This window comes from Ascidiella aspersa, chromosome 3, assembly GCF_963924565.1.
Source record: "Ascidiella aspersa chromosome 3, kaAscAspe10.2, whole genome shotgun sequence".
Classification (NCBI taxonomy): Eukaryota; Metazoa; Chordata; class Ascidiacea; order Phlebobranchia; family Ascidiidae; genus Ascidiella; species Ascidiella aspersa.
The window spans coordinates 30,820,529-30,839,944 of NC_139449.1; the positions used below are offsets into that span (position 1 = coordinate 30,820,529).

The following is a 19,416-nucleotide window of genomic DNA, read 5'->3' on the forward strand; positions in this document are numbered from 1 at the left end:
TTCCCAATGCCCAGAGAATCGCGGAATGTCTCGTTACGCAACCTCACCTGTTATGCAATGACTGCACTGCTCCTTACCTATGTACGCGTGATCTACTGCCCTCTGGTGGCCGCCTGGCGTCCGTCTTGCATAAGAGCCGAAAAGTAAGAAGGACAGCGCCTTACGCAACGCTAAGCGGGCCCGGAATATCAAGTCGAGAAAAGCTCACAGCAGCGGCTTTCGACTCCGCGTTTTGGGCCCGTACAGCATGTGTTTGGAGCGAATAAGCCAGCGCGTAATCCAAGCTCGGTGGACTTACATAAGTCGGCCGGAGCCGCTTGCGTAAAGCGAGCTCGCGACTGAGCCGCCGCTCATCGCCTCAAGGCTCAGTTACATAACTCGCGATTCGAAGCCGCGGCCCCGGCCGACTGTAGGTAACTTTCTATGCAAAGCGACGCTCAGTTCGAGTGCTGGGCCTGGGAAAGATGCAGGCAGTGATTTTTCGGAAGTGCGACTTTCGACGGGTTTGCCTTTTATTGGAAAGCGGCTTTATCAGTTTCCGAGCACTCGACACAGTGTGTCCCGCTTGCCTTCCAGGAACGGCCGCCATTTTAGGGCTTGGCTGGGACGATTTCGGATAAAAAGTGAATACGCAATGAATGAAGGCGCCAGAATCAGAGGCAGTCGCAGTCGAACCACTTTTCTTCTTAAAAGTGCCAGAACAGTTTTACGCGTTAAAGCTACGTCATTCTACAGTTCAGACTTGAGTTGGTAGTGCCACTTGCAGAAACCATTTAGCCTTGTGTGTCCTTAGTGCTCTATGTCAACTGTTTACCAGCCGTTCAGGTATTTGTGGAAAATGTGTAAAATAAAATATTAGCATGCTGCAAAACTGTTTTGTGCATAGTTCAAAACTTCACCTGTACGGAGAACTTTTAACCGACACCAGAACTTGGCTCTAGGTTTGCTGTCATTACGAAAGAATGTTATCTGGTGCTGTCATCTCTCAGCACGAAAGGTTAACGCCTGTAAGGCGAGGAAATGCGTCTTTCCAGCTTTCTGTCATATAGGCCAGAAACAATAGCAAGCCAGAAGTTTGAACTTGATAAGCCAAAAGGTGGCCGCGGCGCGGTTCGCTAGAGTCCAGCAGTGTAGTACCGGTGGACACTCGACCAAACTGCCAATTACTGGCCTTTCGCTTGTGATAGTAGCGTACGGTCGGCGAGTCGCTTGTCTCGGAAGGTCAATCGTACTTTGGCAACCTAATTTAGCTGTGCAAGGCTAATAATTACCCGTCTGCCTTTGACCGGGCGAAATGGACAGTGTATAATGCTGTTCTACCAAGCGTGCACTGATCTTGCAGCGTAGCACCCTAAAGCCACTATACACAAGGCACAAGCCTTTGCTTGGCGAAGTAAAGCAAAACCATGCCTACACATCCCACGGGAATGCACTTAGTTCCCGGAACCCTGGCGTTCTTTCTAGCTAAGTAGCTAAGGCGTGGTGCTGTTGCGATAATACATAGTTACGGGACTTTGGCCGATAAGTAAGCGGGCAGCGAGCGAGGTTTAGTCGCAGTTTTCCGGGCCCCTGCTGCCACAATAATCGCATTGTCGCTCTTTTCGATCATTTCGCCGCCGTGACGGTGACGTCCATCGCATACAAGTTCCGCGAAAGCTTTAGGCGCCGGGTGGCCGATATTTACACCGCGGACGAATAGATGGCGATTTGGGCCTTATTTTGGGAAAGTCCTAGACAGGCTGCTTGAAGTCTTACAGGCGCTGTGTTGTGGTGCTAGCGTCTGTTGCATAACAACCGTTCGCCTGTTGTTGAAGCATCTGTAGACGCCATACGGCTAAATTAGGCTCAATCTGATTGTTGGGATTAAGCTATTAACATTGTTTAAAAAAATTGAATGAGTATTTAGATCGCAAAAACGCGCGTGTCATATGATGAGGCCTAAACACTCAAGTGAGACAACTGTTATGTTTATTGACACTTTAAGGATATCAGAAGCGTATAGGTCCAAAACTTCTCAACTGCATAATTTGAGACAGTTTATCAGTGTTTTTGGCTATTTCGACGCAGCGGTATATTTATGTGCAGAGCCGGATACGGGCCGGTTACCGAAGTTTTCGGTTTTTTTTCCTTACGATTTTAGGACCCTGGCCAGCAAAATATGCAGGGTCACAAAACATTCAGGTTATGCCAAATCTCCCGGTTATCACGGCGCCGCCGCACCTTAGCCTTTAGAGGCCCGAAGTCGGTCACGGGATTTTTTGTTTCGCAGAAGTTCCGGAGCGCTTTCGTCGAAAATCTGATCCTCCCGCCGATAAAAGCGACACACGCCAATAGCCCAATAGAGGGGGGTCAGGCTGCACGCGCGCATGCGCACGACGCAAAGCCCTCCTTAAAATCTTCGATTTCCAAGCGCGCCCGGACGCTTTGAGGTGCGCAAGGCCGTGATTTCCCTAAAACGCAGCGGATCCGGCGCCCGGGTCACGGGTTCACGGTCGACGCTTATGTAACTGTTAAATTGGCCTGCAGGCATCGGTCAGTGCGGAGCAGTTGCGCCTCAACCGCCGTTCTCCTCTCTCTTTCTCCTTCTCTCTCGCGCTCCTCCTTGGCGTCTCTCCTTTCCTCCCGCGCGCGGACTTTCGCTGCCACTCTAGTCACGTTGGGTCAGCGTCGCAGCAAACGCGTCTTCAAGAACGGTTCGACCTTTCCGAATGCTAAGACGCAAGGCAGCTTTCGTGAAAGCAACGACACGAACGAATCCCTCGGGCCGTACGAATGCTTGAGCGAAAGCGATTCTGGTATAATACTGGCCGCTTGTCAATACTTGCGCTTGCGTGATTGGCCCGTGCCACTTTCGTGCTGCTCTTGACCTCCGCCGCGGACGCCCGTGACCCAAGGTGTCACGCTTGTTCCGAGCGTGGCCGGCCTTCTGCGAAAGGCAACAGTCGCACGATAAGTTCGCGTTTTCAGGTTTTTTATTGAAGATCGTGCCGGCCGATTTCGCTTGAAGTTGCCGCGTCTTCCCGTTGGGTCATGTTAGACTCGCAAAAATTTCACCACTGAATGCAAGGGTTGTTAAACTGGGTACATGGACCCCTCGGGGGTCCGTGAAATAATTTTAGGGGTTCCATGAAGGCCTAATTAAGTCTATTTGTATTGTGACAAAAATTTAATAAGTATCAGCATATTTCGGAAGTCTATTTGATTGTGACGTAAATTTATGACGTCATTTTGGAACATTTTTTGCCTACCGGTGTCCAAGCGAAGCAAAAAAAAATTAAGGTCCGCGGTAAAAGAAAGTAGAAACTCTGACTTAATGATGGGATAGAAAATACCATTGTGTGAAACGTTTGTTACGGTTGTACCGCGTTACCACATTATCCAAACTTAGGACAATAAATTGGTACAATTTACCGAACAGAAAAAATTCAATCACTTTTATGTAAAATTGAAATATAATTTGCTCCACCAGACAACCTACTAATCGATAAAAATGCCTCTCCAGGTAAATCATGTAAACCGATCGGTGAAATGTGATACCCGCTCAGTTCCGCCAGTTTCGGGCCGATAACCCCAAGGGGGGTCGTCGTTCTTGGCTTCATTATTGAAAGCTCAACTCTTTTAAATCCGAAAGCAACCTTCTACCGTAAATCGCGACCACAAGGCTGCCTGTGATACATTAACGAAAACGCGTTTTCCGAAAAGCGCCCTTCGCGTAATCTCCTCGTATACCAGTTCGCGTAAAAACGGTAAGCATCAGCGAGCGAGCGTTGCCCCGGTAAACAGAACAACACCGAATGCCTTCCGCGGCCTTCGATTTTCTCTTTTTCGACTGTCTTGCGGCGGATATCGGCCTGATTAAGAGTTATAACAATTTCGACCTGGTCTCCGTGCCCTTTTCGTATTTCACGCAATGTTTTGCCCTTAACGCAATTTTTTGCCACCCGCTTAACTTGCCTGGAATCTTTTTTGCCAGATTGTGCCTGAAAATGAGCCTTTTAATCGGAGATCACAGCACGTGGACCGCAAAAATGACACCGCTGTATTTTTTATTCCTAAAGATATAAACGATATTATTTAATATATCTATTTATCTAGGAGAAAACTAAGTCACATAGTTACAGGCTTGCTTGGAAGTCGTTAGATAGAGGGTGACGTTTGACTTATATGTGCAGCCTTGTAGTACTCGATCAGGCATTGAGTACTACAAAGTCATAAATGGTGACATGGAGAGACTTTCTTGTCAAAGGACTAATATCTGTCCACCTTATAAATCCATTTTTAGCGCATTTTTTTCGTGGTTTACCAAAAAACATTCTGTTTTCACAACCTATTACCGTCACTGTATGTCTTTCTTTCCAGATGTTTGCGTAGCCCTTTTTAGAATGTCCCGCGTCGAAAACGTGTGCTGATAACTGTGTATCGCGGCATGAACCGCTGCCAGAAACCGTGACACGAAAGGGAAGGACGCCACCAAAAGGATGAACAGCAAACTACGTCGGATTTTACGCAGAAAGCGAAGCAACGCCGACGACAAAGCTTCAAAGGTTTGCCGTTTTTCAACTTTTTTTTATTTAATTTTTTTTTTACGAAAATTATATTAAGTTAACAAAATGAGTTGACTTATCTAAACTTTTTAAACCTAAAACAAATTTTGGCCTAATAACCAGGAAAGACTGAAAAAGACTTTGCCTTTTAATTTTTTGAATTTTTATCTATTTTGACGAAACTGTGGTAGGATTCTCGACCAGTGCCGAAAATTGTTGTCTTTACAATATCCTTCTTGTTTTTTTTACTTGTTTGATAAAATATTCTTATTTTCTGAAAAGTGTTCGTAGATTTAATGAAAGTATACGTTCGACAAACATTGCGTCTGGCAATTACGTTTTGTGGGTGCCGATAAAAACCGCGCTTTTGCGGGAAACGTTTTACGGCGGGTTAGGCTCGGGCAAATAAATAAAAAACAGACATGTTTTCCGAAACTAGCTGTTTGGTATTTGCGAGTAAGGAGGCCAAGATAAATAGTGTGTCGACTCAACATATTTGTTTCAGCGTTACGATTCACCCCTCTGTGATTCACTTGCAGGGTTTCAGATTCTTCAAATCTTTAAATGTCTGTTTAAATTATTAAAAAAAAAACATTTTTTTCAAAAGTTTTTTAAACGAAAACTGCTATTTACTGTTTTAATTAGGAGTATCCAAGTCCATATAGAAATAGGATAAGGCTTGGATATTCCTATACTATACACGTCTAAATAAGGCCCCCGACCATTATGCTTCTAATTTATTGTAATGTCCATGGCATTTATACTGTTATGTTTCCAAATTATTTTTCAAAAAACTCAAGTGATCAAATTTTAGTCCTTTAAAAGTCTACAATTGTTTTTTTTTAAGTCTTTAAATATCTTCGAATTTATTTCATAAAAATGTGTGGCGACTCCAAATTGCCTTTTTCAACCAGGCCAAAACCCTTTACAACCAAGCCTTTGCTCTGTATTCCAGCCTATCGTCCTGCGTAAAATTTTAACCTTATATATATATATATATCATTTCGGGTGAGGAACGTACCCAATGCCTCTGTTTGTCTATTGAGTGTTGACGCAAATCAACCTAGCGCGTAAACAAATAGGAACTGTTTGACATTGCCTTAACTCGAAAAGCGTTGCCCTTGAATAGCAAACGACGCCGGCAAACTTCTGCGAAACGCACCAGGACAAACCATTTTGACCAGGTATTCAAAAGGTCAACGCACTATACGCCCCTTGTCCTTCTGGGAAGTTTGGTTTTAAAGCGGTTCGCGCAAAGCTTCGCATCAAATATAGATGCGAACCCTCGTGCCCCAAGGCATTGTTGGTACCCTCATATCACCCCGAGGGGTGGTCTATTTTACAAGTTGTCTATATACAGAGTTGGCTTTAAAATTAAATAGACACCAGTCGGGCGAGTGTCGACCAATCAGAACTCGCCCTAACGAAATTACACCCCCAAAAATGTCGGCACGCCGTCTGCAAATTTTACGCCCTACTCCTATGCTATACCTAATTGTATTTCCAATAATTTAACCTGCCTTTCTATTTCGGTTGGTATATACATAGTCCTTGTGCGACCGGCCTCGATAGCTTAGCAGACTATTGAAATGTTTAGTAAAATACGCTTGTGTAATTATGTAAATGCGAATTGTGCATCGTTAACGATTTGTGCAATTGTCCTCCAAACTGTACCACTTAACACTATTTTCTCAAATTTAGTCCAGTAGAGGTCTTTTACGAACAACATATTTTTGCTGTAGACAGCAAGGCGAATGAGTGTCAATCAGTACTCGGGCCTAAATTGGCGAGTGCAAATTCCCAACCCTAAAATAAAATTCATGCAAAACAAGATAAAATTTGTTTTCCAAACATTTGCAAACAATAAAAAAAAATTAAAAGTTAATACAAAATGACAAATGTACGAACTAATTAAAAATTATCAGGCGTAAAACACTAACAATATACCAACTATCCAATATACAAACTTTTTAGGCGTTTAGCTCTATAGCCTATACTTGTTACAATTTTGATACAATTCCTGTAAATCCGTTTACTTGTCGACCCTGTAAATTGTTTAAATTGTTTAAGTATGCCAAATTGTATTTGCTGAAACGATAAATAGAGGATAGAGTGGTAGGATTAATTTGTCATAAACAACACGCAGTTGGTTGGCCGAAGCGCGCTATCTTTTCCTTTATAACGCTTACTTACGGTAAAATTATGGTCGGGTCAAACAGGCGTAAAATTGAAACAGGACAATGGGACATTTAAAGAGAATTTTTAACGATTTTTGGTAGTTTATGGGCCGTAAATTTTGTCAGCCTTTCAAAGGTCGAAATCTCCGTACATTTCTGATAAAACGTTTAGCAGCGTTGCTGTAAAAATGTTCAAATACAACAAAAGACCTTTGCTAGAACGAATATTTTTTTTGCAAGAAATTGCTTTGTAGTGTTTAAATTGCTGCATTACGTTAAAAATGTAGCAGGACAATAAAGCTTTCGGGGTTTATTTTTATAACGTTGCCCGTAAAAACGTTCAAATACGCCTAAATACGTTTCCTAGAAAGAATAAAGTTTTGCAAGAATTCGGTTGAAGCGTTTTAACAATTTTCGCTTAAATTATTTGTCTTGCCGATTTACAATAAACTGATTTGCTGCGTTACAAAGAACCGCATTGTCCTCAAATTATTTCCAAGCGCTTTTAATAAACGGATACGCTTATTTGCGCCTCCCTATATAAACAGCCTGCACGATAAGGACCCTTTCGTCAATTGGATTTCCAGTAAGCCGACAAGTTTTCGCGTTTTCGTGACGTGTCGAAAGTGTTCGGCCGGATTGTGAAATCGCGTGTTCCCGGCAAATAGGCGGCGTTTATCAGAAATTCTGGTCCGATTCGACTATTTGCCCGTGTTACACTCTCGACCGCCCATCGCCTTTTTTCACGCGCCCCTTCGGCGGCGTTGGGCAAAGGGCAGTTCGCCGATTTTCACGGCGTCGCCGAATTTTACGCTCCCATCGCGCCCGATATGTTTGCTCTTCCGGTAAAAAAGGGTCGGCGCGCGGTTATCGGAAATTTTAAACAGATTCCGCCGAATAGAGCATTATTGGAAAAGCCATTATGTTGCCAGGCAGGGCGCTGTCGAGTGTATTACACCGTTGTGCAGTTCAAATTGGACTATAGGTTGGTCGCTTACAGGCTGCTCCTTATAATGCTTTAAGTAAAATGGGAAAAGTCGAGGTTATACACAAAAATGCTGGTGGTGGCATGCACAAGATACGTTTGCGAATCTTTTTGAATTGACGTTGGATTTTGCTTTCAACTAATGAAATAACAGAAACGACTTTGGAAATGCGGGAAGGCGGTTTTATCGAGTTGATACGCCGTTAGCTTTTAGGCGTATTTTGAAAGATGAAATCTGCATTAGGTGTTGTAAGACATAGATATGTATAGATTAAAAAATGTGAAATACAGTAAAAGTCCTGGACAAAAAATAAAGACAGTGATAATCGTCTGTTATCACAACCTTTAAATATTAATCGCAGCTCAAAAGTATCCGTAGATAAATACTCTATACTATTTTAATGCGCATAGTAGCATATATCCGCGCACAGTTTATTAATCAATCGCAAGTCTTATTTAGCCTTTGTCGAAACCTCCAAACATTACTCAGCTACAGAATCACGCCTGCTTGTCACATCCCTAAAAGTTTCAGCAGCAACAAGCCTATAGCTCTCATAAACGCTTATCGGGGAAGAGCAGCTAATCAACTCAGGTGCGTTGGGTCAACTATTCCCCTCCAATCCACTTTGTAGCGCGACGGCCTTGGACCTACTCAGTGACCCGAGTTACTAGAAATGATCGTCGCTCGCTTCGTATACTGAAGGAGAAAAAGCCGCATCTCGTAAAGTCCGTGACGTAGAGGCGCCGGCAAAGCCAGCGACCTGCTGCTGGCAAATAGGCCTTGGATAGAGGGCCTTGTCGAAACGTGTGGATTTGCTGTAAGCAGGCGCGTCAAGTTTTCATTTTAAAGACAATTTTCCAGAGTTTTTGCTGCGGAATTATGGTCCTAGTTTTAGAAGTTAAAAAAGGTGAAAATTTCACTGGTATACTTGTTTGAAGTGTGCTGTTAACCACCTGAGAGGGCGGGAAGGTACAGCAAAAGAGATAGTTTAGGTTATATTTCAGGATTGCTACCCCAAATTTTGTCATACCTAAAAATTTAATTTTGTGTTAGACGATTTAGTGAGTGCGTTCATTTCCTATACATAGTAAGTTTGACGTGCAGGGACCTGAGTAGTTAGTTTGTTTGTTTTACGGATTACAACGACGTTTTTACGATTTCGAGGTCGACCGGCATAAAGTTCAAATGCTATCCACGAGTTCAATATTTCCTGAAAGGTGGCATTCACATTGTTAAAGCGCAAAACATTGTTTAATACTGTATTTTCAGGTAATATGTATATCAAAAAAAAAAAAAAAAATTAAGAACGGTATTATAATTGTCAACAAAAATTAGTGTGTAGCGTAAGATAAAGTATGACGACCATTTTAAAACCACCTGTTCTTCTTTTCGTATAGTGTGCAACATACCCTTGTCCCCGTGTAATTTGAATTAAAAAAAAAGAAAACAAAATACTGTTTTGCATTTAACTTAAACAACTATAAACATTGATGTTTCATAAATAGAAGCTCTGTCCTCAAAGTATGACGACCATTTTAAAACCACTTTTTCTCTTTTTGGTAATGTGCAGCATACCCTTGTTCCCATTTAGCTTGAATTAAAAAAAAAAGATTTTGCAATTAAATTAAGCAACTAAACATTGATGTTCCGTGAATAGAAGCTTTGTCCCAAAGTCCGATCAACCAGCATGCCCGTTCGTCTGCGGTCCAAGGTAAGTAGCCGGAACTGCATAAATAGAAAGAAAGTTTTCTGCAAGCGGACGCAACCGAAAACAACAGTTTGCCACGGGAAAACGGTTTGCCCAAGGCGCGAGGCAGCTTAGCGATTTCTCTCTTTCTGGTCTGTGTTATGCGTCGAATCTAACGACGGATTTCCTTTGCGCTGGAAAGGTTAAAACGGCCGCTGTTTTGCTCGCAAACAACTGCTTATTGTAGCGCGCTTCGGCCGGCTCGCGATATGACCGTTTTGCCTTTCTGCAATATAACACGGGTTTGACCGGCTGTTGGCTGCTGCCCTGCGTCTTGAGCCTAAAATTATGTATGTCAGCAAAATTTAAAGTTAATTTCTTCACTTTCGTTTTATCCCCGCTTTTGAAAACACCTAAATAAAGCCATATGTTTTTGCAACGCATTCCGGTGTTTCCAAGGCGAAAAATTCTCCTGCATTTTAACTGAGTCGGCTTGGTTTTAACCTACCTACAGCTTTTTAACCTTTCTTATCGATCTCGCAAAAGGTTATTTTTGGCGCGTTGCCAACTTGCGACCGCACTGCTTGCGTTGCTGCTGGAAAAAATAACTCAACACGAATTTGTTGAGTGTTTGACGGAATCGGGAGGTACATCTATTGGAAAATTCGCTTCTCAGCATCACTTTTTAAGCAAACTTAAGCGAATTTATCACTGCAATATTTTATTTTTGTTTTCAAGCTTCATTACCGGTTAACTAATGGCTTAATTCAGAAAGATACCATTAAAAAACATTTTTTATACGCCGTTTCCGAGTCGGTGTTTTGAATTTGAAAAAATAAAAACGGAATTCGGTGTGATTAAAGTCCTTCTATAAGTGAACAACTAAAAACAAAAGTCAAAAACAACCCCAGCAGATCTGCCGAAACTGCCAAACTGTCAATCAAATATGGTGTTGATATACCTTGCATCAGCAACAATAAATAAACCAGTGATTCTCAAACTTTTAAGCCCAAACCCTTTTGCCTTCCTAAAAGTATGGTGCATCTGCGACTTTTAAACGCCGGAACTTAAAAATGAGCCGTATAATATTAGCCTTGACATTCACAACATGTACTCATGCAAACCACTTACACAAGCAGTCAATGGTGTATTTATTTTAACAAATGTTATGCGCGTAAGGTGTTTTGGTACTGGAACGGCTTGACAAATTTCCCAAAGCGGCTCCCTCAAAACATACCCAACAGCAGCTATATTTTGTATAGACTTCTATAAAATAGCGGTCTCTTAAAAAATGAACTTTGCTGTCAGCCCAATCGTAAATAAATGGCTGTGCAAACATATTGAAACTTCCTTTTTTGACCCCGGCGCACGGCGCTTTATGACCTTTAAAATGGCACGACTGTATTAAAACTGATTTTCATTTTACTGTGTAGCGTTAAAATACGTTGCAAATACGCTACACGTATACTTAAGTTTGGCAACCACTGTCCTAAACGCCCGAGACCACCGCCGCAAATAAAAAGTCCCGTTTTAAGCGCCAGTCTCCAGACGCGCTTTAACACTTTCCTTCTCTTCCGAGCAGAAACGCGACAAGCCAGCTTTGCCCGCTCTGCTTTCGGATCGCACCAAGGCAGAGCCCAACTACTACTTCAACAACAATGAAGCGTCGGGCGCCACCAAGCGACTGGAGGAGGACGACGACAAGAAAAAGGGAGAGGACCTCATCGTCAACACCGATCCAGTGGAACCCGCTCCGGAGCAGGAGGAGCAAGGAGCAGAAAACGCGCTCCTTCCTCAGCCGCTCATCATCGACTTAGAACCGCTCGAGTGTTCGCGCGAAACGCCGCCTCCGCTCGCGAACTTGCGCGAAAACGCGCGAAACGCCGCCGCTTCGCTGGAGGAGCGCCCGAAGATGGAGGCTGGCGAACCACAAGGGCAGCTGGAATTCGCATCAATGCGCGGAGCCGCCGCCGCCAGTAGCTTTCAGTTACATAACAGTGCCCCGCGGGCGTCTTACGCAACTGGTAAAGTTATGCAACCTCGGCTCGTAGTACCAGCGGCTGAGAGACGCGCGATCAAGCCAGATCAGTGCGGCTCAGAAGCCTCGGCCGCTCCAGCTCTCAGCGCCGCCGTCAACTTCGCCGACTGCGCCGACTTTCACGACTGGAAAGGATTCGAAGCCGACGCCGCCATTTCGGACTGGGCCGACCCGGGACACGACATGAAGCGGCACCACCCCGACTCGACCACCGCCGACCTGCAATGGGGCTGGGTGTCGCAGACGCGTGACGTCACGCCGTGTGACGTCACCGCCAACCGCTGCTCGTGCGACTTTCTCCCGACTCCGGTGGACCACCACCACCACCATCTCCGACGATCCACCGTCAACAATTGCTGCAGCAGCACCCCGGCCGGATGTGACGTGTGCGCGCAAGGCATGACGTCACAAAGGGCGAGGAACAAGTGGCAGCAGGAGTCGTGGCGGGCGCCCCTCCCACGCTCGCACTCAAGGTCCTGCTTCCGCGCCGCCCACCAGTGCCGCAACCGCCGCCTCCAGCATCAAGTATGCTCCTCCTGTCATCCGTGCTCCTGTTCCTCTTCGACGTCTTCTCCTACTCAAGAGGCTCCCAGGAGGAGCCGGAGCGCAGTGCTCTTCACCATCCTAGATGAGGACGCTGTCGAACGGCGTCCGCGCATCCTCGAGTTCGATAACGCTCCGGAAGAAAGAAGGGAAGACGATGGTTTCTCCTCCTCCTCTTCTTGGGACTCGCATCTGGACTCTCGCGATCCCCGATGTTACGGATGCGAGCAATGCGACATCAACAGCGAGAGCATGGACTGGTGCGACGAAGGTTAGCCCTTTTGATTTTTTGTGATTTTTTTCAAAGGGCATTAAAACATTAAAGGGAATTTTTTTTCTGATTTAAAGAATAGAAGTAAACTTAGGTACAAGCAACATTGTCCGAATATTGACAATTGTATGTTGGAAATTTGTTACTGAACAGCGTATTTCAAAGTCACTTGATCCGTTTAGTCTAATGTGTCAGCGGTAGTTAGCAAACTTTTGCACATGTCGTATTTACGGCAAATATTTGCGTAGACTACAGATAAATTTACGGTGAGATAAATGTGCAATGGCTGTGGAATTCTTCAAAAAAGAAGTAATCTGGAATTTATTCTGCTAATCTGCCTTATTTAATTTTTACTTTGGGGTTTAATTTGGGCCTTGTACTAGGTTAGAGGTCTTTATTTGGTAAGATATATTAAAAATAATTTTTTATTTTTTATTTTTGTAACTGCAGGTCGAAATACCTTTATGGCTCTACCTTAATTTTAGTATTGTTAGAAATAGATGCTGTACGAAAAGGTAGGATTTTTAGATAATACTGTTTTTCACCAACAGTTTTTAATGTTGAGGGCCTTTCACAAATGCCATCACGTTTGCAATACATTACTGCTGCGTTGTTAATTTACCACTTTTACCTCCAAGAGTTTAGCCGGTTTTCACCGCCAAAACATTACACTTTCGTGAACACCACAAGTGCTCACGCAAGGATAGTTCAGGAGAGGGCACAGCCAGTTTAGATAAGGCTGTGGTTCCGGATTTGCACTTCGGTTCGCTGTGTTTACCCGTCTGCCTTAAACACGCACCAATAAGCCAATTGCCATATGCCTGTTAAAATGTATCTATATGTCTAAAATGCGTCAGGTACTTTGCTAATAGAACTTGAAGTTCGCATTTAACGTTTATAGCTGCCAATTCGACCTGGTGTTTTCTAGGACGAGATAATTAGGAAACCGATTTGGGCGCTGCTTGACGCAAGAGTGATCAGAAAAGTTTCTTTTCTCAGAATTAGACGTAATGGACTTTACATTGGTGTGCCTTCTCAATTAATCGGCTTGTTTGTTGGGTGTTATCACAGCTGTACCGCCATTTATTGATATGTGTGTTGATGATTTTAAAAATTACGCAAGTCACAAACTACGTCAGTTTCTCCTAATTGCCCTAAGGCTAAGAACATGATTCACAATTCCAAAGGGCTGCGGTCAATACCGGAATTCGCTTTACCATAATGTCGTTTCTCGGTTTACTACATCACTGTAACTTGGTTTATCAGCTCATTATTTTTACACTAAGCGCGATCGAAGTGTAACGCTTGGCTCAAGGTATCACCGACTGCCCCTGGAAATAACAATTTTATGGCTTTTCAAGAAGCGCTTTGAGTCATCTCACTTCCGAGAACTGTTTTTGTTTTGTCGTTAATTTGCGAGTAAATGTGACGCGGAGCGCCGTAGTATTTGCTCGCTTACCGATCGGAAATTTTGGTTTTCCGATAAGCCTTTGTGTTTGGACCTTTCCGAGAAGCCTTGAGCGCATTGTGCGGTTTTTGTGGGAAAACTGAAGCAGGCAAACTGTCAACTGTGCTTTTTAGGTTATGTGTTTCTTAAAAAAAGGAAAACCGCATTAAAAAATGACAAACAGCTTTCAATTACTGCCCTTCTGCTGAATAATTGAGTACTAAGTTGTACGGAAAATTTCCTTTAGCAACAGAGTTAGGGCTACAGGTTTAAACCTATAAACGCCAGGAGGCATCCATTTTGTCCTGTTTGCCAAAGTCGTTGGACTCGTGACCCCAACTTTGCGTGTTTACCCAGCGTAAACCAGGTCTTGCCTTTCACCCCGGTTCGTCTGCCCCATTGGCAAATACGCGCTGCAAAGGCCCAACTACTTGAAGCCTTAAACAGGGTGCGAATGTGTGTTGGCGAAGGCATCCTTTAACTTATAATCAAATCCTGTTTCGGTACTGTGCGCCTCAGGGTGGCGCCCACGAGCTATCGTGTGATCAGTTTTTTTAGGAAAACGACTTTTTAAGTGACCCTAAAAACGGGAATATAGCAGCGGTTAAAAGCGCTAATGTTAAAAGCGCTAACGTTGTCGTATGTCGCAAAGCTAGGCGCCTCTTTATCTGTTGACAGCAATCGGCAACTCTGAAATGTAACTCGCGAAATATGCAAAACCGTTAAAAAAGAAAAAAATCAAGTTCTAGAAAACAATATACTCTGCTCTTAATTAGAAAACCATAATTTATTCACTATAACATTTTCACTAGTTTGACAATATTTAACAACAATACTATAGTTTGACAATGTAACAACAGCTAACATGCGTTGGCCTGCGAAAACCGCCTTCGGATAACTTTCGGCGCAATTATAAGAGAACCGCGCTGACTTTTCGTAGTCTGTTTCTCGCAACGCGAATGCATATGTTCGTGCAACAGAAATAGTGTGTCAACTTACGCAACCTCTGGCCGATTGGGTTAAATTCGAATCAGCTGGAAATTTCGAGCCAACTCGATTTGGAACGAACCGCGCACGCGCAAGTCGCATTTGACGCACGCACGTCGATTCGGTGACGTTTTTGCGTCGGTTTCCAGCGACGTCGCGTGCGTGCGTCGGGGCGCCCGAGGCGACGCAGAAAGAGGGCTATTTTTCGGTCAGCGAAACGCCACCAGTGCGGTGAGCCGTTACCGGCCTTGCGGTTGACTGGCAAACCAGCCTGGTAACATTTTTGGTGATTTGTGACAAATTTATTTCGTGGCATTTGTTTTGTGCGTTACGGTTTCGCAGTTTTTTGCTCCTGAGGCGCTGAAATTTTGTGTATTAGCAAAAATTTAACCCTAAATGCTAGAGTTGGTGTTTGTTTGAGCGAAAGACTAGATTTCGGATTTAACTCATGAAAAACGGGTTGTGGGGTTTAATGTAAAAAATTGCTGTAAATTTTGTATAGTTTGCGCATAGGAAAATATGCTTGTTCGCCTACTTGCTTGCACCTATAAAACGTGAGCTGATGTAGCTGACACAAATGTCGCAGGTCGGGTCATTTACAGAATATTGGGATTAATTTTTAGCAGAAAAGTATTTAAAGTGGTTTATAATACCCAACAGGAGGTTGAGAGTCAGGAATCAGTTAATTGCAAAGTTTCGAGAACCGCGGTTCCAATGGATTATTTTAAAAGCAAACTTATGATAACTGGGTTTAAGTACTTTTTTAAACCCAGAATGTACAAAAAGTCGGGTCACAGTGTTTATTATTGCTTTTGCGCCCAGCCTTATAATGAAAGGCTTTACAGTACGGGCGAACTTTGTCAATCATTAACCAACGGGAAGGGAAACTGGGACTTGTAAATAAACGGCGAATAACGGTAAACGAAGGCTTGCGGCTTGGGCGTCCTCCTATTTACAAAACTCATTAGGCGCTTTCAGGGTAGTAAGGGTGAGAATGATATATCACTGCAGCTATTTTGCAAGGCATCAAACGGAATGTGAGTTTTACGAGCCGAAGGTGTTAACGTTTGCGCAGCAGTGCGGAAATTTTATTTACAAGTATAGAAGAAAGCAAGGTAAACTCGATTTTTACCTCAATGTTAAAAATACAGCTAAAGTAAACAACATTCAGAATAAGTGTGGCTTTTTACAAATATTGTGAATGTGTAACATCACCGTGTTAAACTTGTCTTCTTTCATGCGGTTCATTACCCTCAAAAAGGTGTAAAAAACGAAATGCGCAACAGTTGACCGATCATACTTCGCGAGTTTGACTCAGTGTTACCCGCTACTCGGCCGACCGACTCAAGTATCTGTATGTGTTTTTTTTTAGGAAAAATATTGATTTAAACATTTTTGCCGACAAAATCTTCACGGAAGCCGTGGCCTGTCGAAAAAGAAATCCGTGTGACGCGATTAGCGGTCGAGTTTACGTTGTTTAGGACGAGGCAGGCAAATAACAAACGCGTCATTTTGACGTCAATGGGGTGAAAGGCGAGACATGTTTTGGGGTCCCAGATCGCGCGGCGTATTTTTTTGAAAAACTTGCGGCGAAACCGCTCACTTCCGAACCGACGGAAGACAGCTGTTAAGTCTGTTTGTGGTTATTTAAAGCGGCGGTTGTTTTGCCTTTGTCGCAAATGTTTAAAACAGAATAGAAAAATTAAAGATAGAAGTCTGTCTCTGGTGACCCACTAATAATTTTTAAGGTCCTGCGCCAAAAGTATATAATTACACATCTAGGCTTTTTGCGAGACATCTTGAGAAAATTGAAATACTTTTACGGACAACTTCACAAACACTGACCTTTATACGCTGGATAGCGTTCAAACAATGTGCGAAAACCTATTTTCGTTTTTTATAGTGGTTTTAAACAAAAAAGCGAGCCTTTGCTTACAAATCGCCCTAATAAACCGAACAACGGGATAAGAAACGCGCAAAGCATTTTATCTCAATTTTTATGTCGTTTACCTCGCGTGGTGTTGAGCGTAGTATTGTTGCATTCACTGATGAAGGCATCCTCAATCTATAAGGTTGTCGAAACGTTGGAGACAATAAATAAGTACCGAAAGAGCTTGTTTTCAGAAAAAGCGCAAAGGCTGGTTTACAAGGGGAGCTTGCTTTCCAAGTTTGTTGATAAGAACCTTTACCCCGCTGTGCTTTTCCAGCCCCGGTTGTCGTGACCCTGGTGAGTTTAACTCAGCAAAAACGCCCCCGTTTCAGGTTGGGTGCCCTTTGGCGTCACAAGTTGAACGCAGAATGTTTCACCGTTTCTCTTTACGCGCTCAAAGAGAATCGGGAAACGACCCGAAACACATTTTGCCAAGTTCGTTCGGTTGAGTGTTTCTAAGTAAGTAAATTTTATGTGCCACGCATAAGGATAAGTACAAGTCCCGCGGTAAGTCAGATCGTTATGAGTTTAGGAAGCACAAAGCTGAATTTCTAGAGATGATTTTGGTTAGTTTGCCAGCCCCTTGATAATTTAATTTAACAATTTTAAAATATTATGCTTTTTTATTTTTAACAGAGCGAAAATTGTCCCTGAAGCGGCTGGAAAATAGGGTCGGCTATTTATAAACGGGCCTTGGCTTGAATAAAAGCGTTTTTACGACTCGTGTTTTTGCGATTTCCGAGAGTCGGAATAAGAGATAAAAGCGTGATTCACCTTAATTCTGCTTTTTTCGGCGTTATTGTCGCGGCCTTGGAATCCCTGCAAAACCTTTACGCCTACGGGGATGAATCACTGCGTGTTTTGGCAGCTCGGTGCGACAACAGTTTGGCTTCCGACCGCAACATTTTTAGCAAAATTACGACCAAATCCCGCAAGCCTTTACACGCGTGTTCTTTGTCCGCCTTGAGAGGTCTTTCTTTGTCAAGATCGAAGTGCCAGGCCTGGGTAAATTTTCTCACCTTGTGGACGCGTTGCTTTTGAACAGTTCTCTTTTTTTGATGTATTATCCTTTTGAAAAGTTTTTTTGTTGTATTCAATTTCAAGATGCGCCCGACATCGTTTTGCGACCTACAAAACACGTTTAGTTCAAACCAGGCTTGTTTATTGCATACACCTTTTGTAATCCCGGTCGCAAATCCTGTGGCCGTAAAGTTTATCAACTGCCAACTGTTGTGTTGTGAAATGATGTGCCATTGTCCCTGACCAAACGCAACGCTCTCACTCTCCTTGGTCAGTAACCTATTTCGCCCGCCGACCGTTCTAGAAGCTTCCTGAACCAAAAATACATCGCGTTATATTGTCAGACATTACGTGGGAATGTCCATAAAAACGCCAGTTTTTAACAACCTAAACAATTACAACTGGGTCAAAACGGCGGCAAGCTTTTGATGCGCGAACGAATTACGCTTCGACGTGTTTTAGTGTTAGAGCGCCGGCAGCTTTTTCAGCTCCTGCGAAAAACCACGCGGCCGCCGTGTCATGCATTACAGCAGTGATTCTCGGCCTTTTATGGTTTACGGCACACCTAAAAAATAATAAATTGATTTTCGTCACCCCGACTCGAATTTTGTTGAGTATTTTACTGAATGTCACTATAAATGGACCTGGAACAACACAATCCACTTTCAACATGTGGAAAATGTCATTTAATATAATGGTCTCTAATCGTAGACAAATAGTTCTATCAGAAGCTTACCAATTGTGCAAAAATCTAGAAATGGCACAGCAGGGCGCCGCAGCACCCCGGTTGAGAAGCACTGCATTAAAGGTAAGCTCCGCTTTCGCTACGTTACTCGCCAGTTCCTCGAATTTCACGCCCCGATTGGCACAGGCCTGTTTTGTTGTAGATATGGCGCCAATTTTACCCTTGGATTCGCTCCAGCTTTCGCAAAATGCCGCGAACCCGAAAACGTCGCTTCTAGTTCCGGCGCCGCTCCGGTTTCGTTTCTTTGCCTTGTGGAATTCCCTGAAGGCGCTTTTTTCATCTATTGTTTCATCTAATAACCTTGACATTAAGTACCCTTTCGCACGGTTTCGCCAATCGAGCATACGGCGTTGTCAAATAGCGGAACCGTTGGGCGCTAGAATTTCGCTCGATGGGCGAACGGCCGAACGCCTATAGTTTTTTGTTTGCGTTAGCGGAATGTATATTAAATTCGTTGAATCTAATAAAGGAATTTAATAAATTTTACAAGTTAAACAGTGTAACCTTCGAACTGGTAAATCACTTTAATCTGATAGACTTTATCTTTTCCATTAGGTAACTTTGCGTATTCTTCAGAATTATTATTGGAAGAGCATACTGACGGCATTTATTGATTTTTTCATTACTTAACTTATGACACACGTGATAGAATTCATGCTCAAAAGTTTTCCAAGGGTTAACTGAACCTTATCGAATTCAGCTAAAATGTCCAATTCAGTCCAATTGTGAAATGAGAGTTTCCTAATTTGTGAAAAGAGTTCCGGTAAATTTGAGTCAGATTACTCAAATTTTGGTCAACGTATGATTTACGGCGACACTTTATTAAAACTCGACCCTTCTGACGTGGAAAAAGAACGCAGCGTGGTTCAAGCGTTTTGTTTTACTTCAATGGGTGGCATTGTTCCTTGAGAGCGGCTAAAAATCAACAACGTCTCGCTCGTTAACCACGTCCGTGCTTTCGAAACGTTTATTGTGACGGAAAGGTCGCTATCTCTGGGAAGCCGAAATGCGCCCTCGTAAAAACTATCGCCACCTTTTGTT

The 19,416-nt window shown here is 43.3% G+C and overlaps 1 protein-coding gene across 1 annotated transcript in view; it reads left to right on the top strand.

The window, feature by feature from the left end:
- The first annotated feature begins 4,366 nt into the window (after positions 1–4,366).
- Positions 4,367–19,416, top strand: part of LOC146161560 (uncharacterized) — a 31,334-nt gene continuing 16,284 nt past the window's right edge. The window contains exons 1-2 of the mRNA XM_083384418.1: positions 4,367–4,544; positions 10,977–12,246. Coding sequence (XP_083240544.1) covers positions 4,479–4,544; positions 10,977–12,246 — 1,336 coding nt within the window. The 5' untranslated portion in view covers positions 4,367–4,478. The remainder of the gene's footprint in view (positions 4,545–10,976; positions 12,247–19,416) is intronic.